The sequence below is a fragment of the Camarhynchus parvulus genome, chromosome 4, assembly GCF_901933205.1.
Source record: "Camarhynchus parvulus chromosome 4, STF_HiC, whole genome shotgun sequence".
In the NCBI taxonomy this organism is placed as follows: domain Eukaryota; kingdom Metazoa; phylum Chordata; class Aves; order Passeriformes; family Thraupidae; genus Camarhynchus; species Camarhynchus parvulus.
Genome location: NC_044574.1, coordinates 70,268,123 through 70,292,469, shown reverse-complemented (window position 1 = coordinate 70,292,469; position 24,347 = coordinate 70,268,123). Strand labels below are relative to the sequence as shown.

General features: G+C 40.3%; 1 protein-coding gene across 1 annotated transcript; it reads left to right on the top strand.

Moving 5' to 3' along the window:
• The first annotated feature begins 510 nt into the window (after positions 1-510).
• Positions 511-23,380, top strand: SMARCA5 (SWI/SNF related, matrix associated, actin dependent regulator of chromatin, subfamily a, member 5). The gene is made up of 24 exons (XM_030947273.1): positions 511-880; positions 3,193-3,267; positions 5,460-5,626; positions 6,232-6,332; positions 6,890-6,990; positions 8,962-9,141; positions 9,487-9,642; positions 9,759-9,890; positions 10,169-10,237; positions 10,613-10,722; positions 11,559-11,785; positions 13,226-13,347; positions 13,436-13,588; positions 14,815-14,947; positions 15,399-15,547; positions 15,933-16,052; positions 16,286-16,396; positions 16,940-17,053; positions 17,660-17,782; positions 19,029-19,161; positions 20,130-20,248; positions 21,382-21,594; positions 22,085-22,195; positions 23,091-23,380. Exons 1-24 carry the CDS (start codon positions 737-739, stop codon positions 23,154-23,156), a joined length of 3,129 nt encoding a protein of 1,042 aa, XP_030803133.1. The 5' UTR covers positions 511-736; the 3' UTR covers positions 23,157-23,380.
• Positions 23,381-24,347: the final 967 nt, after the last annotated feature.

Below are 24,347 nucleotides of genomic sequence, written 5' to 3'. Positions count from 1 at the left end.
TGCATTTTTCACAGGTTGGATTCAGGAAAAATCATTACCCCATAGGGAGGCTGGGCCTGCACTGGAACAGGCTCCCCCGGAAAGTGGTCACAGTACCGAGCTCAAGAAGCATTTGAACAATGCTGAGAGGCACAGGGTGTGACTCCTGGGCATGTCCTGTGCAGGGCCAGGAGCTGGACTCCATGATCCTTGTGGGTCCCTTCAAACTCGGAATATGCTGTGGTCTTACGCAGGGTATGAAACCTGATGCCTGCCCAGATTTGGCCTGATGTTGCCTGTACAGCCCTAAATCGCAGGGAGGACTCCGCAGTTACAGAGACGACTTCTGCTCCCGGGCCGGCCCCAGAGGCCCGCGCAGTCTCGGAGGGATCCCGGCAGATCCCAGAGCGCTCCGCCCCCGGAGCTGCCGGCAGCGCGCGGACCGGACGAGCCCTGCAGCGCCCCCACCGGCGGCGGCGCGCGCTGCTCGCTCCCCGCCGTCCCCGCCGCGCGGGGGGAGGAAGTCTCGCGAGCGTGGGCTCGCGGCGCGGCTTGCGCGCTGCTTGGCGGCTCCCGCCGGGACGGGCCGGGCCGGGCCTCGCTCCGTCCGCCGGCCGCGCTCCGGGAACCGCAGGCCGCCGCCTCTTCCTCCTCCTCTGCCGGGATCCCGGTTTTCGCCCGCACCTGCCCGCAGCGTACAGCACGCCGGACGCCAGCCCGAGCCTCGGCGGAGCGCCGTTTCCTCACGGCTGGGATCATGTCCGCCGGGCAGCCGCCGCTGCCGCCGCAGCCGGACGAGCCGCCTGCGCCGCCGCTGCCACCCGGCGCCAACACCAGCGAGGCCGCGGGGACGGGGCCGCCCTGCGCCGCCGGTCTGGCCGGGGGCGACATCAAGATGGAGGTGAGTCGGCTTGGCCCGGCGGGGTCCCCCCGCTGCCCCGGCGGCAGGTGGGACACCCCGGCCGCGTGGGGCCGCGGGAGACAATGGAGGAGCGGCCGCGGGGCCGCACCTGGCAAAGCCGGGCCGCGCTCCTGTCCCGCCGCCCTCTCTTCTGCCCTCCGTCTCGCCGGGAGCGCGGCCCGGCGGGGTGGGGGTGTCTGGGGGCGTCCCATCCCTCCGCGCCCCCTCCCCGCCGTGCAGGGGGCCTGAGTCGCGCTCATGGTGCCGCTGGGACGCGGGGACGGAAGCCCTGCGGCCGGGTCACGCCACTTATTTGTTTTCTAAACCGGGCGGCCGGAGCCCCCCGCGCACCCGCAGGCTTTCTGTCTGCTCCTGCCTCCCCGAGACCCTGCCCAGCCCTTGCACTTCCTACTCCAGCGGCGAGCTAGCCCGGCGTCTAAAAAGCATGAGGGATCTTTGTCTGCTGAAGTGCTTCAAAATTTTTTTATTTTTTTTTTTTGAGAGGGAGGAAGACGGTGTGAGGGTTGTGGGAGGGGTTGTTTTGGCAACAGGTGCGTATATTCCAGAAATTTCAAGGGGTTGGAAGGGATTGCCTGGAGATGCTAATTCTATCCCAGCGTTGTTTCTTTAATGATAGGAGAAAACTGGTCGGTCCTGCTTTCAGCGCTGGGTGTTTTGTACCCTGAGTCACGCTGGGCTGTTCAGCCTACTCGTTCTAAATAAATTTGCAAATGCTATGTTTTTCGGATGAACAAGTAGCCAAAGTACTGTGGGAAATAAATTTTGCTCGAACCTGTAGAAATAGGGCAATTCCAGGCTGGAGTTTAGCGTGTGCAGGCTGAGAAACGCGTGCTCTCGAGGCGCTTGTGTGCGAGGGCTCTCTGTGGTGCCAAGTCCATTCCTTTTTTACCTTGGGAAGGGATTTCCTGGCATACAGTGAAGTTTGAGTTGGAATGCCTTGGAGCCGTGAGCATTTGAAGGACTGCCTTTCCCTGGTCTCCAGCTAAATTGCAAGGTTTTGTCATCTGTGCAGCAGATGATGGGCTCGGATGGCCGTGCTGCTCTGCTGCTGTGCTTTCTAGGTTAGGCCTTGTGGGAGAAAGGGGAATTGCGAACAGAAGTTCCAACGGTCCTCTGCTTGCACTCACTGGGTGTTGGCTCAGTCTGGTGAGGGATAAGAGGATTTGGTTGTGACTTCACAAGAGCTTTAGCCATAACTTCTTATGCTCAATTCTTTATATTTTGACTAGTGAATTAAACATTTGTGTTAGGATTTTTCTGTTTCCACATGCTTTACCTGCCAGAGGAAATACCCACTGACAAACATCCTGTTTCTTGCCAGCCTTTGTTTCATCTGTTTCTTACTTTTCCTGTTTCTTTGTTCTGTATTTGCCAGTAAAGACTGAATTTAGCCCCGTTCATACTTGGCTCAGATAAACAGATGGTTAATAAACACTTGAAAGCATTTCGTTTGTTTCATTTTCTCACGCTTTCAAGAGTTATTTTGTAATACGTTACCTTAGGATTGCTTATCAGGGAAGGATCATCTCACTGCTTTTAGTTTTAACACCAGAAAATGAAAATGCATATGGGAGATGATGTGGAAAGTGTTAACCTAATGACAGAAGAGACAAGGATAAAAAAGCCTTGATCCAAAAGAATTGGTAATTGAAGGCAGTATGTTAAGGATTTGGCAGGAAGGGAATGAGGGATGACTGCCCTCTCCCAGCCAGCTGGTTGTACTATTGTTAGTAGTACCATGGGTGATAAACATTATTTAATTTATTAAACTACATAGGAGAAAAATACAGTTTCCTAAACTCCTCCTCAGCTTTCAGGACAAAAGTGCAGTGTGAATTCTTGTTTAGATTTGTTCCTTTACTACAGAGAGATGAGGGATTGGGGTCATCTGGCAAAAACCTTGAAATTACCCTCACTTCAGGCCTGGAGCTGGTACTTTCACAGTCCACCTCAGAGCCAGCTTCAGGAGGGGTTGGCTCAGCACCCTAGAAGTGGCATGCTGATCTCCTGGACCACAGCTGTCTCCCTCATTCACATTGATGTGATGCTTTAATGACGGAGCTAAATCAGATTAGAGACCCAGCTCTGTCCCTCACCCTGTGGCAGGGATCTTCGATCCATCTCCAGGTAATTGTATAGGAAATAATAGAGAGCTGACTACTATCTATCCACCATCAGGTGCTACAGCCAGCTTTTGCTGCTTTGATACAATGTGAAACAAGCTTGTTCTCCTTTAGATGGGTATCTTCCCTTTTTCAGAAATATTTCTTCTTAATTCTTTTTCATCTCAGGAGTCTTTTGATGATGCATCTTTGGCAAAGCAAAAAGAAATCCAGGAAACAGATCCTACATACGAAGAGAAAATGGTATGTAATATTTGGGACTGTGTACAGCTGTTCAGTACTTATGCACTTACTTAAAGTAAAATAATATTGTTTGAAATAGCTTAAATGGATTTTATAAAGATTTGTCTAGGTATTAAAAAATATTTAAGTAACTTGAAACAAAAAATATGCAGAAAAACACTCCTGGGACCATTCTCCTTTCCAGCATTTTAAAGTTACCTGTAGAGCAGTCCATCCTGTAGGCAAAGGGGATTATAAAGAGTTGAGCATTCAGCTTCTCAGTCAGAAATGGAAAGATTCTCTAGGAATCTCTTTGTGAAGCTTTAATTAGACTCTTCAGGTTTTTGAAGATGGGTGCTGATTCTGTACTTCACAGGTTAGAAAGGAGAAAATTTGTTATTTTCATTGGTTTTTCTTTTTTCATCATTTTTATAATGTAAGAGATGGAGTCGCCCATTCTTCACCATCTCGTTGCAGTGTCTTACTTGGTTGCTCCCTGTTTACCTTTTTCCTGTTTGTAATGTGTGACTCCATGTGAAATTTCTTCATAGGAAAGCGAAACTGATTTTTAAAATTTGCTGCTTCCTGTGTTATTTCTTCTTTCCACTGAAAATATCCCCATCATCTTCTGCATATTTCTTTGTGCTACTTTGTGGCACACTGAAGGAAGTGAACTTGGGATTGTCTCCTTAATTTCTAGACAGACACAGTAACAAGGGCAATTGTGTTTTAGAGATGCATTGAAAAAGAAAATGGGAAGAGTGTCTCTGTTGGTATAAGGATAGCTCAGGGTTGCAGAGTACAGCCTATTCTTTTCTGTGTGCTGTCTTAAAGACATAGATAATGTTTGTTAGTCCCTTAAAAGAACATCCTCAAGTGCAGTGAAAGCAAGTGTGGGGATGTGTGTGCACGGCCAAAACTTGCAGATGATTCCTTACTTAAATTTTAGAATGAGGAACCTTCTGCAATGCATTCTGCATCTCTTCTACTTCTGTTTTGTACAGCCAGTAAAAAAAAAAAAGAAAAATGGTCAGCAATTTGGATGGTAGTGAGATCTTACCTAGTTTAAACCTCAGAAACTTACAAAGTAAAGAAACAAAACCTATGAAGAATAGACAGGACAACTTCAGTATAGTGGATGTGGATTGTAGCTGTGTCATTCAAGCTTAAAATACCCTTAAGGTGAGTCTGAGTCCTTTGTAGTACATGGAGGTCTCTTTTGTGGTCTCTTTATACTCTAATATTTTGTCTTCCTGTCTCTTCCATAGTGCAGGATCTGCTCACACTAAGAAGGAAAACACTCACAGAGCTGCCATTGCTCTTGGAGAAGCCTAGAACATATGTTCCTTTTTTACTAAGAAAACTGACTTCCTGTAGCTATGCTGCAAGTTGCTAAATACCAGGTTATGCTGTGGCAGAATGTCAGAGTGGTTACTGTTGGCCTTGAAGCTGGTTTTGGCTTGTTTGTCTGTTCAGAGTTTTGGTGTAGCATTGGCAGGGTGTGTTGATTCCGAATGGAACCTGTCTCAACAAAGCTGTGCCTTTCAGATACTATTATTGTCTGCTGTAATTTTTCTTGTGCAGCAGAAACAGCAACTCCTATCAAAGGGGCAGGCAGCCTGATGAGTTAGGCTGAGCATATCTAAGGTCTCTGCTCCTGAAACAGATGTTCTGGCTTGTGGCTATGAGCTGTTCTGTCCTCACTGTCCCCTTTGATGCCAGCTCTGTTGCTTATCTGACAGCACAGGGAGGTGCTCTATCTCACTGAGCAGGCAGGTCATCAGTGCAGTAGGGAGCAGTTGTTGCCAATTTGGTTAGAAATTAATTACTACAATGAAGAATCCTGTGTGTGATGTGTGGAGGAAAATTTCTTGGGAGTGGGACTATCACTTTTGATTGAATAAAGTTGCTAAAGGGAGTCTGGCCTTATCTAGTGAGACTTGGGCAATTTTTGTGCCAAAGTCAGATTGGCCACAGGTCTGTCTCACAGTTTGGATCTTGCTACGTAGCAAAGATGAGCCTTGGCCCCACAAAAGAGTATTGAATCTGTCAGCAGCACGTATATTGATGTTACTCATCTCTTCTTTGGTGTTGTAGTGATGTGTATAAAGTAATGTGAATCTGTATTGAAGAAGTATTTGTTTGTTTTTTCTTTTGAATTAATACATATTGGAATGTTTCACTTGTTCCATTTAATTTTCCTTTGTCACCAGCAAACAGACAGAGCCAATAGATTTGAGTATCTGTTGAAGCAGACTGAGCTCTTTGCTCATTTCATTCAGCCTGCTGCTCAGAAAACACCAACTTCACCTTTAAAAATGAAACCTGGACGTCCACGAATAAAGAAGGATGAGAAACAGAATTTACTGTCAGCTGGCGAGTGAGTGATGACATGTACTATAAATAAGATTTTATTGTACTTTAAAAGTGGAAGTTGAACTTGCTAAGCTTTTGTCCTGTGTCTGTGTGTATGCCTTTTTTTTTTCAATTGCCCATCTGTAAGTTGATGATTGCTTAAGAATTCAGGGAGTTACAGGAGATTTGTGTTGATGCTTTCCAGCATGAAGAAAAGCAGGGGCAGAAAAGTAAGGCAGTCATGGCTCTAAATTGTAAGAGCTCATGGAGAACATTGCTATGCAACACCTTGCAGGCAGCTTGAAAATTGTAAGTCTAGAAATTTGGATTGCCTTCATTGCAGCTTGTGTGGCTGCAGTGTTTGGCAGGTGCAGCAGAACTTAAATGCAGTGTTGTTCCCTGTCTTAAAGGCCAGTACTGATGCACACATTAATCCCTGTTCAGTCACTTTGGGCTGATATTTGAGCCTGCTGAACCTGAATTCTAGGGAAGAATGTTGCTAGAAATTGCTTTGAGTATTTGCATTCTGCATTGCAATATATACATTAGTTTACATTAGATTTAATTTTGCAGCAACTTGATGTCTTTTAAATTTGTCCAAAAACTTACTACATTCTTGGACTTTTCCAGCTATCGGCACCGTAGAACAGAGCAGGAAGAGGATGAGGAGCTGTTAACAGAAAGCTCCAAGACAACAAATGTCTGCACTCGATTTGAAGAATCTCCATCATGTGTGTTTCCTTCCTTTTTTTTTTTTTGCCCCTGTTCTTTTTCTTCAAAATGTTTAAAATGAACTTGATTTGCATACTCTCCAAGGATAGTGAAATAATTTGGTGGGACAGGAGAGGGAGGAACTGAGCACTGAGTTAATGGTACAAAATGTATTATTGAGGAACTGCTTATTTTCGTTCTGGTCCAGAAAGATGGTCCAGTGAGTCTTGTCCCTTAGAAATCCAGTTGCTACTAACAGGTTCCAATTCATTTAATGGTATTCAGTATTCTATTGTTTTAATGTTTGACTGTGTTCTCATTTTGACAGTGATGATGGATTTAGAATTTCTGTGTGCTTTGGGTCCTTGCAGAAAACAAAGCTGTTGCAGCAACTTGCAGAAACAAAATTAATATGTTGCTGTCTCCACTCTGCATTGTCCTTGAATTTATTACATGAATTTATTACTTGAATTTGTTCTGTAGCTTTGGTAATCACTGTCAGTTAGCAGCCGAGAGGTGGTAAAGTTCTTTCCGAAGTTTTTGTGTATCTTTTAATCTATTCTTTGATGTCTTTTAGATGTGAAATGGGGAAAGCTGCGTGATTACCAGATCCGAGGACTGAACTGGCTCATTTCTCTGTATGAAAATGGCATCAATGGCATCCTGGCAGATGAAATGGTATGCACAGAGCCTGTGTTTAGGATCACTTAAGAACACATGCAGTACAATGCCATTTTAGTCCATCAGTGTGTGTATATATATGGGAGTTTTAATAACACAAAATGCAATATATAGTTTGCCAGTCTTATTTTTCTACTGTGTTTAAAGTCAATAATTTTGAAAGTGTCAAAGGTATTTTAATTTAAATAAATCATGCACACAGGTTTCAAAAATATGGAAAGGGAATCCATCAACCTTTAGGAAAATGAAGTTGGTGGAGGGGACTTGTTCCACAGAATGGCATGTCATTTGTTTTTTTTCTAAATTGCAGGTGTTTTGTTATGGTATTCTTCAGCTGCCTTTGTGAGGAGAATGTCATATATGAAAAGAGCATCAAATGTGGAAACACTACCTGTTGTTAGGGCCATGTGTAGATATTAGGATATGAGTGTCCTCCATGGACTGATGTCCACAGAATAGCTACAGCAGTGTGAATTTTCTTGAAAAAATGGTGCAAAGATAGATGTACCTAGGCAGCTGTGTTAAAATTTCTCATATATCATGACCATGGGCATTTCAGTTGGCACTGGCCAACTGTGTGTTTTTTATTCTTTTTCCCCAAAAGATAAGGGATGAATGCAGAAGAAGTTGTAGTAGTTTCAAAGGCAGGTGTTTTTGTCCCCTTAATAATTTGAGATGTATCTCTTTTTCATAAGGAGTAGAAAAGAAGAAACAAAACTCTAAAATCTAATTCATTTCAGTGTATTGCATTTCCTGTATCTTGTAATTTCTGTGTAATAAAACTTGAAGATAAGTTAGAGACAAAAGAGTTTAAATTACCATTTAGTAACATGCTTCACTTTTAAATACATCAGGGTCTTTTTAAACATACATGCTTATGAGTAGATTATTTTTTTGGCTAAGTGGAGAGGGTTGTTTTAACAAAAACACCTCGGAGACTTTATGAGTCCTTGGATTTGTGGTATTCCAATATCCATTTTGTGTTAAAGATATTAAATATTATTATTAAAAATTTTGGTTTTTTCTTAGGTATTAATTTTTTTGAAGTTATTAACACATCTGACACAGCCTATAAACACTTTTCCACTTCTTGTACCTGGTGCATTTTGTTTTTTTGAAGACAGAGACTCGAATTTTAGAAACAAATTACTTGTGCTGATGGCATTTGGGGTTTTTAATTCCCATGCATTTGAATCATATTTTTTAATTCCTTAAAGTATAGGAATGATCTGGTTTTTTCAGTTCTTCCTCAGTTTTGTTTTAGTTAAAATTATATGTTGAAGATACCGTGTTATACCAGACTTTCAGTATTTGTTCTCTTCTTTGAGATATGCAGTTTTTTACACTTGTTTGACTCTTTCCTCACAGGACCTGATGTCATTTCTGGCCTGTGGAAGCCTCCTTTTAAAAATTATTTAGAACATATTTATGATTATGGAGCATTAATAACATAATCTATACAAAATATGACAGCACATATGACAATATATAATATTGTGGTGACAGTGTTATTAATATTAATACTTAAGTAACTGAATAAATTAAAAATTAAATTCCTAAAGGTTCTTAATTTATTTACTTTTATGTCAAGTTTAAGAGAATACCTAAGTCAAATTTTCAAAGTTTGACCTCTAAATAACCTGAGTACGCCATAGTCTACAAAATAAAGTTTTAGGAAATAATGTTTCCTTGTACTTTTAACAAGTTGTCTTACTTGAAAAGTAAGGCAAAATTCTAACTTCATAATCCAAGGTTTCAAAGTGATACTCTTGCTACTTTGTTATTATGAAATGGGGAAGCCCTGCAAGCTTTTCCTAACCAATGTTTTGATACCCTTTTTGTAGCTCCCTCATTCATTCACGCTTCTGTGCCTTCCATGCCGAGCTCAGAGCTCATTCTTGGTTTTTCATTTTCAAAGGTGTTTTCTGAGAGGTTTTCTTTTTTCTAACACATTAATGTGTCTTACAGGGTCTTGGGAAGACACTGCAAACAATTTCTCTTCTTGGCTATATGAAACACTACAGAAACATTCCTGGACCTCACATGGTGTTAGTTCCTAAGTCCACTCTGCAGAACTGGATGAATGAATTCAAGAGATGGGTACCAACACTTCGAGCAGTTTGTTTGATTGGTGACAAAGACCAGCGAGTAAGTTTTGGATATGGTAGTTTTTCCTGTGTGTTCCTGTGTAAACCCAGCAGTCCTTTCCCTTTGCTTCCTGGGGAGGGCCGTTACTTGGATTTGTAGTGGTTTAAGACCTACAATGCTGCCTACTTAGAGTATAACCAGTTTAGAATTCATATGTGTGTTGCCCAGATCACTTCATCACTTTATGTTCATAATTTCTTGTTCAAAGATTTGCAGTCTCCTTTTATGAAGACAAGACACTGCCTTCATGAGACTTAAAACAGGAAAATTGTAACAGTGCTGCTGTGTTCTTTTTGCTTTAAATTTGACAAAGCCTCGGTAACTAGCTGTCACCTTGTTACCTAGGCTGCCTTTGTGAGAGATGTGTTGCTGCCTGGAGAATGGGATGTCTGTGTAACATCATATGAAATGCTTATCAAAGAGAAGTCAGTGTTCAAAAAGTTCAACTGGAGGTACCTTGTGATAGATGAGGCCCACAGGATTAAAAATGAAAAATCCAAGGTAATTTATTTTACACTAAGGAAGACATGTGTGGGTTATTTAGGTGGTGGTGTAGGGACTAGTAATGTTTATATATATATATGTTTAATATTTGGTCATGTCTCAATGTCCTTCAGTTATCAGAAATTGTAAGGGAATTCAAGACTACCAACCGGCTGCTATTAACTGGAACTCCACTTCAGAATAATTTACATGAACTCTGGGCACTTCTCAACTTCCTTTTGCCAGATGTCTTTAACTCAGCTGAAGTAAGTCTTTTGTTTCTGAATCAAATTAATTTTGCTGGTTTTCCCAATTTGAAAGTAGACCTGGATATGTATAGTTAGTGGTGTCAGTTACTGGTAAGTGATAGATTGAGTTAGAAATGTTTGTTATAAAGCTTTTCATAAAATAGGCCAAATAAGGTAATTTGAGGTAATTTGTTCTTTTACTTCCTGGCCATATGAGAGTTGTATTTGTTCACCATCATGATGCTATTGTACCTTGAAAGGAAGCCTCTTATAAACCAGTGATTTTGTTGATACAGGATTTTGATTCGTGGTTTGATACCAACAACTGTCTAGGGGATCAAAAACTGGTAGAGCGCCTTCATATGGTGAGTCCTTTTGCCTTTTATACAAGGGTTACATTTACCTAAGTTAAATACCAAACAGTTCTTCTAATGCTTCTTATGATAGACTATTAGGATGAGAGAGATTATTCCACAAATTTTCAGTCAAGCAAAATTAAGTCAAAGGACACAGAACCATATGAAAGATCATTTTGACCTAATCTTTGAGTCTTTCAAATAAAGCACATGTGTATCCTATGTATAGCAAATAATTTCTCCATATAGGTTGCTTTTTTTTTTTTCAGATTGTCTAACACTAGATCATGTATCTGTGATAGAGAATATCTGCTCTTTGATTCATCCATTGACCTGATCAGTGTTTCAGTTTCCAAAATGCATTTAATGATGAACCTCTTTCAGGTGCTACGACCATTCCTTCTCCGTCGCATCAAGGCTGATGTGGAGAAAAGCTTGCCTCCAAAGAAGGAAGTTAAAATTTATGTGGGCCTCAGCAAAATGCAGCGAGAATGGTAATTAATGCTTGTGCTTGACTGGGCTGTGGTTAAGGCTCAAAAGGAATGTGGTGTCTGTGACTTGAAGGTTGTATAGAACTCAATTTATTCTCTCTGGTATACTCCCAATTTATACCTGTTTCTTTCTGATACTGCTATGAGAGAACCATGCATGTCAGGGAGATTTACCTGATTAAATGAAGGGTAGGGTGAGCTTTAGACAGTATTTGTAGCCTAGAGACTTATGAAAACTTGCTTAACTTCTTGCTTAAAGGAAAGGAGGTTCAGGAGGAACCTTTTTGCTCTGCACAACTCCTGGATGGGAGGGTGCAGCTGAGAGGGTCATCGGCCTCTTCTCCCAGGCAGCAGAACAAGAAGAAATGGCCTCAAACTACACCAAGGGAGATTCAGGTCAAACATCAGGAGGGATCTCTTAATGGAAAGGGTTGTCAAGCATTGGAATAGACTGCTCAGACAGGTGGTGGATTCACCATCTCTGGAGGTATTTAGGAAACAGCTGGACGTGGCACCCAGTGGATGGTGGTGTTTAGCCTAAGGTTGGAACTGATGATCTCAGAGTTCTCTTCCAACCCAATCGATTCTGAGAGTCTGTGCTACATTTCTGACTTGCCCAGAGGCAAAAGAATGACACCCAAACCGTGTCCCATGGCTGCCATGATGCTGAGGGCAGGTTCTGTCTCCCACAGGCTTTTCCTGGCTTACACGTATTCAGACCTTTCCTCCTCCTCCTCCCCCTGCACCAGCAAAATATTCAGCTTGTAAATCATCCCCCAGCTTCATTTTAGACTTCATTTTAGAGTGAACAGAAGGGTTTTTTTCTTTCCTTGCTGTAGGTATACCCGAATCCTGATGAAGGATATAGATATCCTGAACTCAGCTGGGAAGCTGGACAAGATGAGACTGCTGAACATCCTGATGCAGCTGCGGAAATGCTGCAATCACCCTTACCTCTTTGATGGAGCAGAGCCTGGCCCACCTTATACAACAGACATGCATTTGGTCACTAACAGTGGCAAGATGGTAGTTCTAGACAAATTGCTACCTAAGTTGAAAGAACAAGGTATGCGTCTCCTTTCTGGGGTTTTGAGAGTTTTTTGGTTCAGTAATGTTTTTGTGTATTCTGAGCAAAACCCAGCAGACTTTAGCCAGGATTATTGTTGGTTTCTAGTATGATACCAGCTTGGATCAATAGTCCGTTACGGCTTTTTGTGCTGAAGTGTTTTGATTTCTTTTTTTTTTCCCATTTTTTCATCCCAGCTAAGTTCACGTCATAAAAACATCATTTGATCGGGGCTTTAGATTTTCTTTCGTAGTCTTATTAGCTATCTGAAATATAATTATGTAGTATTTTAGCCACACCTTTGATTTGCCATGAAGGACCATTTCAGATTGAGCATCCTCATACATAGTTCAAGTCAAATCCTGTGTGAAATGTTGGTCTTTCTTGCTGGATGTGAATTTGAACAGTACCTGAGGTTTTTCTGTGTATTCTATAAACACTCAGACATGGGGGAACTCTTGAGTTGTTTTAAAGTTATTTGAGCTTTGAAATGGATTACTGTAAAACTCACTTGCAACAGAGTTTTTGACACTGGAATAAATTTTTAACTCGCTATTTTTTGAGTATGCTTACAGTAGTAACTTTGCTAAAGAAGTTGGAGGTAAGTTTGTGAGTGGGGACACTTTGCAGAAAAACAAAACCATGTCCAAACCTCAACCTTCTGTAGTATAGAAGTAAACTATGCTTTGTATCCGGGTATCATTCAAGCAGCTGTGACTGTATAACTCAAGACTAAAAACCAAACAATTCAGTGGTTACTGTGCTTTTTTGATCTTGGTTTCTTCCTGATATCAGGTTTATTGATGAGGTGTTGTAATTAATACTGGACTAATCAAATTAGCATCTTAAACAAGAGAGTTCAGTATTAACCCTTGAGTCCAAAGGACAAAGGGAAGTAGAAACTTTGTTATATCCTGTGTTTTACTTAAATTTCTCCAGTAGACTGGAAATGGTTGAGTGTATATGCATAAAGTACTGAATATTTACCTTTTTTTTTTTTTTAAGTTGTTCTTGGCAGGTAAGTAAACTGACAAGTACTTAAGAAGAATTCACTTTATTTCTAGAGATCTTAAATCCAAAACAAACAAATACTTCAGAATTTTATTATTTATACTTGATGATGTTTTTATATTTGTGTTACCATCTTACTCTGCCATGTCTGGGAACTTTTTCTTAAGGAGTACAACAAAAAATGAAAAGGAGAAGCCAGCCATTAATTAGACAGTGACATATCAGGGTAAGACAAACGTGTCCTATGGCATGGATGTGCTGTGGCAGCAGCAGCTGCAGCCCTGCATTGTAGTTTGGGTCTGAAATTCAAATGACTTTTCTTCTTAGTACATGGAATTGCCCTCCTTCCTTTTCTGGTAGTGCAGACTTGGAGAATTTGTTTAATCTTATATTTTGGTGAAAGCATAAGAAACCTTTTTACCCAAACAGGCTCAAGGGTTCTAATCTTCAGTCAGATGACAAGAGTTCTAGATATTTTGGAAGATTACTGTATGTGGAGAAATTACGAATATTGCAGACTGGATGGACAAACTCCTCACAATGAGCGACAGGTATTTACAACTTTAAGGACTGTATTTATTTAAAAATACTACTTGTAAAACATTTTGTTTAACTGATACATTCTTTTCATTTATTTAGGCTTCCATTAATGCATTCAACGATCCTGGCAGCTCAAAATTTGTGTTCATGTTGAGTACACGAGCAGGAGGTCTTGGAATCAATCTGGCTACTGCTGATGTTGTAATTCTCTATGATTCAGACTGGAATCCACAAGTAGACCTCCAGGCTATGGTAAGATTCCAGATGGAAATTATGGGGTTTTTTTCCTTTTTCTCACAGAACTTTGCTAGAAATGTGTACTTCCAAAATAAATTGGTATTTTCCCATTTTAGCGCAGGAGCAGGATTTGTAAGACTAATTTTCAGTTCAAGTGCAGCTTCCACTGTGTGGAACCATTAATCCTTAGTCACAGTTGGGTTATACAGTGTTTTATGTAGTGGGAAATGCTGGGTGTATGCTACACCTCTTAGTATTGTTTAATGCAAATAACCTACTTCAGTAAGTAAAAATGAATTAAATCTAGGTTGTTAATCCCAAAACTATAAAGCTTTACTGTTGTGGGGAGTGGAGGTGAATGTGTTTTCACTATTTTTCCTGCAATCTTGAAAATGTGATAAAGAAAAGTTGAATTAAACTTTTCAAAAACTGCTTTTATGGTGATGGTAATGAATGAATCTCATTTTAGCGACTATCCTTAGGGGTTTTTTTAAGTAGATATGGATGCATCTCCATCCTGGGTATATGTCAAGGGCATTAGTGACCACCTAAGAAGACAAAGCTATCTAAAAGCTGCCAGTGGATTTTTGGTTTTGGTTTTTTTTTTTTTTTTTTGACAAATGAGGCCTTTCAGAGACAAGTCTTGAAAATGTCTTCAATTATTTCAATTAACCGGTGGGTCTCAAGTACTCTAGCAAAAATCACTTCAAAAGAATGATAGAACTGCTGTCTAATAGCTCAAATGGGGCAGTACCAGCTACCACTACAGGTGTATGTTGAGAATAGTGATTCTCACAGTGGTTCATGTTTCACTAGTCAGGAGAGGCAGGGTATTGTATTTTTCTTGAACTATTCGTGGCACTACTGAAGATTTTGAGAAGGGCAGCTTTTGGTCAGCAGAGAGATGATTTCTTCATACTTTGATTCTACAGAAGGTTGCTTAAGGTCAGAAGCATCCAAGTCTTCTCTGTGTGATTTAATGAAAAACCCCAAATCCTGCCATTTTTTAGCTGTGACACATAGAGACAGACTCACTGTCAATGTTATTGAAAAAAACCCCAAACTTGCAATGTAGATAAAAATGTAATATCTTGGGCAGCCGTGGATAGCTGTAAACATTTAAGTAACCTGTGCTGTTCTGTTTTGTAAATTCATGTGCTGAAAATAATGAAAATCTTAAACCTAATTATGTAGTCATGCTGGAAGGCAAGTGCTGAATTTTTTGTTACTGTTTTGGGCAGGATCGAGCGCACAGAATTGGCCAGACCAAGACTGTCCGGGTGTTCAGGTTTATTACAGACAATACCGTGGAGGAAAGGATAGTGGAGCGTGCAGAAATGAAACTACGCCTGGATTCCATAGTCATCCAGCAAGGCAAGTATATGAAGGCACTTTGTATCTAGGATGAAATTCCCTTCTTCTGCCATTGTAAATCATGGTGGAATCAGCCAGTAAGAACCTGTGGGAATGTTGCTTTTGCCTCATCTGAACTCTGAAGGGAGTGTGCAAAGGCCTCATCCACTTGAAAATTTGTTTTACTGTAGGAGTAGGCATTTCCTCACTAACTTTTTGCTTACCTGCCTAGTGGGATATAGTCAGATTTGGCTTTTTAAAGCACTCAGTTTCTTCTTTAACTTTAAATTTAAATGAATGCCTTTCCTTTTTCTAATAGACGGAGAAAAGTAAGGTAACCTTAGTTGACTTGCTTGGAATCAGTAATATGTAGCTTGTATGTGGAAATATAAGGGGGAGAAAATCCTGTATTTCTCCTTCCATAACATAAACTCTTTAGTGAATTGCTATCCTTAAGCATTTTTATCTTTAGGAAGATTGGTGGATCAAAACCTGAATAAACTTGGAAAGGATGAAATGCTGCAAATGATCAGACATGGAGCAACACACGTGTTTGCTTCAAAGGATAGTGAGATTACAGATGAAGATATTGATCACATTTTGGAAAGAGGAGCAAAGAAGGTGAGAAGGTTTGAAAAGGGGAAGCTCACCTGTAAATTTAAATGTGATGACAAGATAGTGAGTCTCTGGATGATAACTTGGTTACAAGCTGGAGAGAAAAGGGGTTTTTGCTGTAGAGGGTTTTTGTGTTACTCAATCGTGTTTGTTTTTTCTGATGTTGTCAGTAAGATGTTTTATAGTCAAGTACCTTCTAGAATGGCTCCTCTTCTTTCTGGCAATGGGATGTTTTAAAATGAAGTACCTTTCAGAGTGGCTCCTTTCTGGAATGAGGTGTTTGATAATGATGTGCCTTCCAAAATGGCTCCCGTTCTATCTGGGAATGAGATGTTAAATAATGAAGTACCATCCAAATGGCTACTATTCTTTTCTGTATCCCCTGTCCAAGACTGCGGAAATGAACGAAAAACTTTCAAAGATGGGTGAAAGCTCCCTTAGGAATTTTACTATGGATACTGAATCTAGCGTGTATAATTTTGAAGGGGAAGACTACAGAGAAAAACAGAAGGTAATGTTTTAAGTTTCTTTTGGAGGAATGCACTGAATTGCATGTTTTAATCATACTTATTTAAGAGGTATTGGGTAAAATACAGTGTCATCTATGAAAATAGTTTAAATAACACTTATAACACTTATAATGAAGTAGATGTAGATCTAATGTTACGTAAAACTTGTAGCTGGTCTCATGATCTTGCAAGACTTAATTTTTGGTTTTGGGGGTGATGGGTTTTGTTTTTATAGTTGGCATTTACAGAGTGGATTGAACCACCTAAAAGAGAAAGAAAAGCCAATTATGCTGTGGATGCTTACTTCAGAGAGGCTCTTCGAGTCAGTGAACCAAAAGCACCCAAGGTGAGTTGACTAATCAAAAAAAAAAATTTTTTTAAATATGCATGGTAAATGGCTAAAGCTCTAAGCAACAAATAGGTCTTAAGTCATAAAAACTGCTCTGTTCACTTTTATAAAGTGGAAAGACTATCTAAATTTAGGAAAAATTTCCAAAAGACTTGAGACGAACTTCTGTGAGAAAAAATAAGAACAGTATGAAACTTGTAAGATGTTAGGGAGGCTAAGATCAAGTTTTTTCTGGTTCTTATTTAAGCAGCTGTAAATTTTCCTGTGGAAGATTGATGCTTTAAACACATGTGACTTTTTCACCAGCCACCTCCCCCTCTTCCCAAAAGACCTCTCTTCCCCTTCTCTCACTGCTCTTTTACTTTTAGAATTCTTTATGTTGGTTGGTGTGTCTTGCATGGTGTGACTTTTTCCCCCCAAGTTAAGACAGTGCAGTTTTGTAACAATAATACTTTTTGTTTGCTCATAAACTTAAATTACTTCTTACAAGAAAGCAGATTCTGGATGTGAAAGGGAGCAAATGCAAACTTTGTGTTTCAGGCTCCACGGCCTCCAAAACAGCCAAATGTACAGGACTTCCAGTTCTTTCCTCCTCGCCTATTTGAACTATTGGAAAAAGAGATTCTCTACTACAGGAAAACAATTGGTTACAAGGTAACTGAAGAATTTCCTTGACCAGAGGGATGGAGCACCTCTCTTAAGAGGAAAGGCTGAGAGTTGGGATTGTTCAGTCTGGAGAAGCAAAGGCTCTGGAGTAACCTGATTGCAGCCTTTCAGTACCTAGAGGGGGCTTACAAGAAAGCTGAAAAGGGACTTTTTACAAGGGAACAGCTTTAAACTGACAGAGGACAGGTTTAGGTTGGATATTGGAAGGAAATTCTTCACTTGTGAGTGTGGTGAGGCACTGGCACAATTTGCCCAGAGAAGCTATGGATGACCCACATTCCACTTGCCTGGAACTGTTCAAGGCCACATTGGACGAGCCTTTGAGCATCCTCGTCTAAGCAGAAGGTGGCCCTGCCCATAGCAGGGGCTTGGAAAATAGGTGATCTTTAAGGTCCAGTCCCTTCTGTGTTATTCTCTAAATTCTTGCAATGCAACAGTAGGAGAATATGTGCTTTTCCAACCTTTCACAGTAATTTAAATGAAATAAAATCATGTTCAGCTGTAGAAACTATTAGGTTATATTAACAGAAAGGTAACAATTAGTAATTATCTGTGAAAAATTAATTCAGTTTTACAAAGTGCAAAACCTTTCAGGTACCTCGTAATCCTGATCTCCCAAATGCAGCCCAAGCACAAAAGGAAGAGCAGCTTAAGATTGATGAGGCTGAACCTCTTAATTATGAAGAACTAGAAGAAAAAGAGAAACTTCTAACCCAGGTATTGTTGGGTCTTCAGTGAGACTGAAATCAGCCGAAGCTTGTTTTGTGTTTCACAGCATTATGGGAACATTTCTTGGTCACTGATTGGCATGTGCCATAGTTAACATCTGCAAAGCTTGGTTCAGACTAAAAAGAGTTTCTAGCATTAGGTTTGTCTTAGGCCTATGTCATAGGATATCTTTGAGGAATGTGCACCAAGTTAGTGCGCTTGGATTCTCCTGAATCCTAGTCTGGCATTGTCTATAGACTGTGATGTCTTTCCATGAGACCTTGCAGAATGGCTGCAGAGCTGGGTGCGCTGCATTCCACATTATTTAATGCACATATTCTGCCTCAGTTTCACACCCATATGAAAGTGAATCTTGGAGTCTGAACGGTCAGTTTTCCTAAACTACATCTGGTAGTGGATAGTTCCCCTCGCTAAAAGAGGGTGTGAGCTGAATAGGTATATAATTAGGAAGCCTGTATATTTAAATAATTTAACACAGGTGAATACTTGATATGCCTTATTTGGATATTTTATTTACACATTGTATTTTGGCAGGGGATCGGAATTACAGGACAGGATTTCTTGCTTGCGTAGTAATGAGCTGGAACAGCTCACTGTGGAGACACCAGAATCACAGAGGTCAGGAATCAGTACAGTCCAGTAAGCTGTGGCTAAATCACAACATGGCTGGCAGAACTTGCTACTTCCCACTACTTGTAAAAGCTACTGGTAATATGAAATGAACCTACTTTAGCTCATGACTTCAGCAGTGCTACTTGTGTCTCTGCTGAAAATCACCATCACAAGGTGGCTTTAGTCCTTTTGAGGGAGAGTGACTATGCAATGATCACTGCAATGATGCAATGGCTGAGGGTGTCTGTGAGGCACTTGGGGGGCCTTTTTGACAAAACAAAAGCCATTACACTACTTTCACTTGAGCAATTTTTTTTTCTTAGAAAGTAATCCCACAGAGAGACTATTAGGAGGAGGGATTAATTTTTCAGCTGAAAACTTATCAGAAATTACTAGGTAAATAAAGAACTAGTACTAGTCATTTTGCAGTATTTAAATAGAGAAACTCCAGTGACTGCAGTATAAAAAGAGTTCTACTAAATTAAACTGCAGAGAAAGAAAAGGTTTAACACTGTGGAATGATGGAAGTGTTACGGGCAATTTCAAGAAACCAGTTGAATCAAATTCAGAGATGGACAAATCCTGAACCTCTGTGCAATGTTTCCTCTTGATTGCTGTATAGGGCTTCACTAACTGGAATAAGAGAGATTTCAACCAGTTCATCAAAGCCAATGAGAAGTGGGGCCGTGATGACATTGAAAATATAGCACGAGAAGTCGAAGGAAAAACCCCAGAGGAAGTCATTGAGTATTCAGGTAACTTAATTCTGTACTCAGCTCTGAGAGTATCTAACTCTGCTTGGCTTGTTTGAACTGCCTGAGAACATGACAACATCCTACTGCTGAGACTTTCTTACACCGCTGTTTAAGATTTTTGGGGTAAAATTATATTGATGTATTTTGGATCTGTTGATCTGTCTTTTACCATCATTGCCACCTGCATAACTAAGGCTGTATTAAAACGCGCACGTAAACTCCTGCTGAGCCACTTCACTATATCCTGAATCTAACTGGGTAGCACTGTCTTCAGTTCTTGTTAATTTTTGCAAAGGGAAATGCTGAGAAACACTGCTTAGCTGAAGAGATTTCCCTTTTCCTTGTATTCCTTGTATTCAATGAGAAGTTAACCTTTAAATCCTCCCCGAGAGGAGAACACAGTAAATACATCATGATTGACCCTACAGCAACCACTGGTAACCTGAGTCCACTTGGCTACTTAACCTCGCATTAGAAGAGATTTTTTTCCACTGTAGTGTAGCTGCAAAGTCCTGGCACTACATTTCTAAAGGTATAGAGCAAGTTGAAAATGTGAAAAAATCTTCTACAAAAACCACTTATTTAAACACCTAATTGTTTTTCAGGCACTTGCTTGTCTTCGGGCGCCCAGTTGCCCTCTTGCTTCTCTTGATAAATCTGTATTCTGTTACATCCGTTTTCATTTGACGAAGCTTTGTTTCCTTTGAGGCGACTGACACACAGAAGTCTTACTGGCTTGTATTGTACCTCACTTAAACTGAAGATTCCTATATCTTCAAAATAGCATTTGTACTACTGCAGCACATGGTAGCTGGAAGGGAAGGTTTCTTACCAGCTCAAGGCATGTCTGTTGTTACACAGCAGTAAGCTCTGGTAAAAGGAAGGAACAGCTAACATTCTTTTTTTAAGGTTAAACCTCTGACTTTTACAATGCATGATAAGATACTAAGAAGTTGTTCTTTTCTTAGCTGTGTTCTGGGAAAGATGCAATGAACTCCAAGACATAGAGAAGATCATGGCTCAGATTGAAAGAGGAGAAGCTAGAATTCAGAGACGAATCAGCATAAAAAAGGCTCTCGATACCAAGGTGGGTTTGCTCAGTTTCTTGCTTTTTTTTTCCTGGTGCCAGTGAGGGGAAATGCAGGACCCGTGTCTGGCCAGTGCTGCTGATGTATGAAGACATCTTGGGCATGACATTGGCCTCTTTGCATAACACTCAGCAATTTCTTCCTATGGTTTTTCCATCCTACGGAAGTGCTATGGTGACACCCTTAGCTATGGTCTACCCTGGTGTTTTTAACAGTCTTCTGTATTGCAGCACACAGTTCAGAGTGCTGTGTAACTCCACATAGTACAGGCTTTGGGGAGGAGCACAGTTCCTTCTGGACACATGTAACTGAAATTAAGAGAGAGAGAGAGAAATGGAGAGAGGGGGATGGAGTCAGAGAGAGAGGGATGGAGAGAAAAATGGAGAGGGATAGAGAGATGGAGAGAGAGAAATGGAGGAAGAGAAGGGAGAGAGGTAGGTGGGGAGAGAAATGGGTAGAGCGATGGAGGAGAGAGAAACATAGGAAAACAGGTGAAGAGAAATGGAGTAAAGTAGAAACAGGTACAGATAGCAGAAGACAGAGGGAGTTAGAAACATGAGATTAGAGAGCACTTAAAAAGGACTAATCCAACAGAGGAAGCTTTTGTTCTTGTTTGTGTTTCACCAAGTAGTATTTGGTAGTGAAGAGATCTACAGTTAATTAAGACACTTTGTCGCAATTTTCTCCCCACTTCAGGTTTGCCGAGTTAGTTGTCTTCTAGGGAAGAAGTGTCAGACTCCATAAACCAGAAGGCAGCCAAACCACATGCGAACTGTCATGTACCTTTTTACTCTTACTCTGACTTTACCAGTTCCTGAAGATTTTTGTCAAAAAGGATCGTTGCCATTTGAATCCTGACCAGTCTTGCCTGTTTTTAAGTGTAGTGAAAGTCTGCCATTAGTCAAAAGATTACAAAGCTGTCTGTTATGTAAACCAGAATTTGCCCGTTTAGATGGCTTTGATAAATGCACTGTTCTGAACCTATAGTCATTTTCTTGTGAAGACTTAGCATGGGAGATCCTTAAAGATCTAGTTTTCTGTCTTCATGTGATTTAATGCTTTTATATGAAAGACTTCCATGCTAATTCTGACCTATTTCTTAGCTTTATGTGGTCTTATTTGTTTTGTTCAGATTGGGAGATATAAAGCCCCTTTCCACCAACTAAGGATATCCTATGGTACTAATAAAGGGAAGAATTACACCGAAGAGGAGGATCGCTTCCTAATCTGTATGCTTCACAAACTAGGATTTGATAAAGAAAATGTCTATGATGAATTAAGACAATGTATCCGAAACTCGCCGCAATTCAGATTTGACTGGTTTCTCAAGTCCAGGACTGCAATGGTATCTATCTATCTATCTATCTATCTATCTATCTATCTATCTATCTATCTATCTATCTATCTATCTATCTATCTATCTATCTACTTTTTTGTTTATGAATGCCTATCACAATATTAAATTAATTAAATTGCTGCTGAAATACTGAGGTAGGTGCATGGGAACAAGGGTTAACCTCTTCATAACTTTCTGACAACTGTATGGGTGTCAAATGTAGCCATGGCAAATGGGAGGAGAAGTTCAGAATTCTAAGGTATGCTTTTCCAATTTGAGTTAAATATAAATGTCTTTTACAAAGCAAACATCTGCAATCAAATCCATCCCTGTGAAGCCAGCCCAGAAGTAAGTATCATGAAACATTTAATTGTTTCTTTGTTATTCTGACAAGATCCAGCAAAATACTTACCTACTCACTAGCATTTTTAATATTCTAAGAGGATTTTTACATTAAGTGGCTGCCTAAGGTACTGATTGAATATGTTGTGTAATGCAGGAGCTACAAAGGAGGTGTAACACTTTAATCACACTCATTGAAAGAGAAAACATGGAACTGGAAGAAAAGGAAAAGGCAGAAAAGAAGAAACGTGGACCAAAACCATCTTCAGTAAGATTTAAAAGGCATTTCTGTGAAAAAGCTCACTTGAAAACAGCATTTTTCCAAGTGTCTAGGACAAGTGATATCTAAAGTTAATTGAAACCAGCAACTTAGAGAGCAGTGTTAAAAGCTGCCTAAAGTTCATGTCAGTGTTCAGCTAGTCCAGTTGAGGATGTCAAATAGTAGAAAAAAGGTTCTTAAGTGTAGCTCACATGCTTTGGAGCAGATAAACTTGTTACGTTTTGGATTGCTGGGTTGGTACACTATAGATTTACCCTGGTAAGTACATCAGGGATGTATTGGGCATTTTGATTTACAGAATCTGCTAAATCATCCACAGATCTATTTACAAATGGGCCTGTAGAGCTAGATTTGGGAAAACAGCACAAATGCTTGACAACGCTCTTTGCTGACTAAATTCAAAGTATTGCTAATATGCAAATAGGCCTGTTTTGTAAATAAAATATCACCTTTATGTATTTTCCTACCTCCATTTGTTCAAGTTGCTGCCTAGAGCTGTTGAAGCAAAAACTTAGAAGCAGAACTTACTTGACAGATGTGCAGAAATCAGTAAGGTTAATAGTGATGGAATATTAAGTTTCTTTGACGTGTTCACAGAATATTTAAATGGGTATTTAGAAATACCTTTTCATAATAGGAAGCTTTATACCATCCTTATTTGTTTATATACACTTTCTACCTCTGTGGAATCATGCTCTTACAGATTTGGAGAATGAAGAACAACAGAAAAGATGTGCATATTTGCTATATGCCACATTTGCAATTTATCATATTTTAAAGCTGCCAGGGTGTCGATCTTCTCCATCTGCTTTGTTTTGAAACACATTGCTTGCTCACAACCTTTCTGTATGACAACAACTTACTATAAAATCTTACCTTGCAGGCACAGAAGCGCAAAATGGATGGCACTCCTGATGGGCGTGGGAGAAAAAAGAAGCTAAAGTTGTGAATGCAGAATTTTTTAATCTCTAAATTTAAGAAGTAGTTCTTTAATTTACGGGTCTTCATAAGATGTACTGTATAATGCTTAACTGTTTTGAAGAACATTGGGTTCATCTGTTTATTGAACTAGAACATAGTACTTAATTGTAGTTTCACTTTTTTAAATGCAACAGCTGTGCTGAATTTTTTTTACCATTAACACTTGAAGTAATAAATTGTCTTCATTTATTAGTAAGGCTTCTTGTGACCTTTTTTTACATTAATGTTTCCACTTTGATGTGTATTTAGTTAGTCATCCCCCAGTTTGTTTCATCTTAGGTTGTTGTGAACATTATGATAAACAGAACTGTTTAGTGGTGTTTTCTTGGTACAAGCCACCACTCAAACTCTATTTCTGGAAATTTTGTGGCTCTGACTTTACTGAACTTATGGTACCAATATATTCAGTTCCTTGAAATTTGCAGAAAGGCTGGTTATTTACTTTTAGAATAATGATTGGAACAAAACTGTTAACACTTTTTGCTTAACATCTGAGCCAGAAGAAAGGTTGCTGAGTCAGGCTGAGGTCTGCACTTCATTAGAATGGCCTAAGCATGGCAGAATTGGGTCTGTTGGCAAACAACCACTAAGTCAGAACAAGGAAAAGTGACAATTTGGGAAACAACCCCTTCTCTCACACACTGAACTGTGGTAAGTGCAGTGACGGTTGTAACTGGAGTGAAGGAGCTGGTGCTGACTCCAGCTGTGCACAGTTGCAGTTCGCAACTCTCATTCTGCCCTGAGCCAGTCAAACAGTGCCATGCATGAGTGATCCCTACATTGTCCCTTCCTGATACTGTATCTGGCATCTGCTGACTGAGATGCCATCATCTAATCTAGCATAATTTTGGAATCTACTAAGAAAACAAACAAGCCAAAATGGAGGAAATGCTCATAAGCTCTGCTCAGTTTTGGCCTGGTAAGAACCCAAATCTAAAAGGCAGCAGCTTTGTGTAAACAGAAATTATGGAAAGTCAGTTTTGCTGAGGAGTCCCAGATGCAGCACAATTGTTACTGGCACAAGACATGAGTTTCTGTTTGTCTATGACTGGTTTGCAAATCTGCTGCGAACAGGATGAGTAATCACACTTGCTCTTCAAATAGTCCAACAACATGAAAATGTGTAGCAGTGTTAACAGCCAGGCCACAGCATGTCACA

What these genes read in the sequence shown, in the direction of transcription:
- SMARCA5 (XM_030947273.1), top strand. Translation starts at nt 737, where the DNA reads ATGTCCGCCGGGCAGCCGCCGCTGCCGCCGCAGCCGGACGAGCCGCCT. An exon ending in GTGAACCAAAAGCACCCAAG is followed by an intron (nt 16,397 to 16,939) that starts GTGAGTTGACTA and finishes TTTGTGTTTCAG; the next exon opens with GCTCCACGGCCTCCAAAACA. An exon ending in TCAAGTCCAGGACTGCAATG is followed by an intron (nt 21,595 to 22,084) that starts GTATCTATCTAT and finishes TGTGTAATGCAG; the next exon opens with GAGCTACAAAGGAGGTGTAA.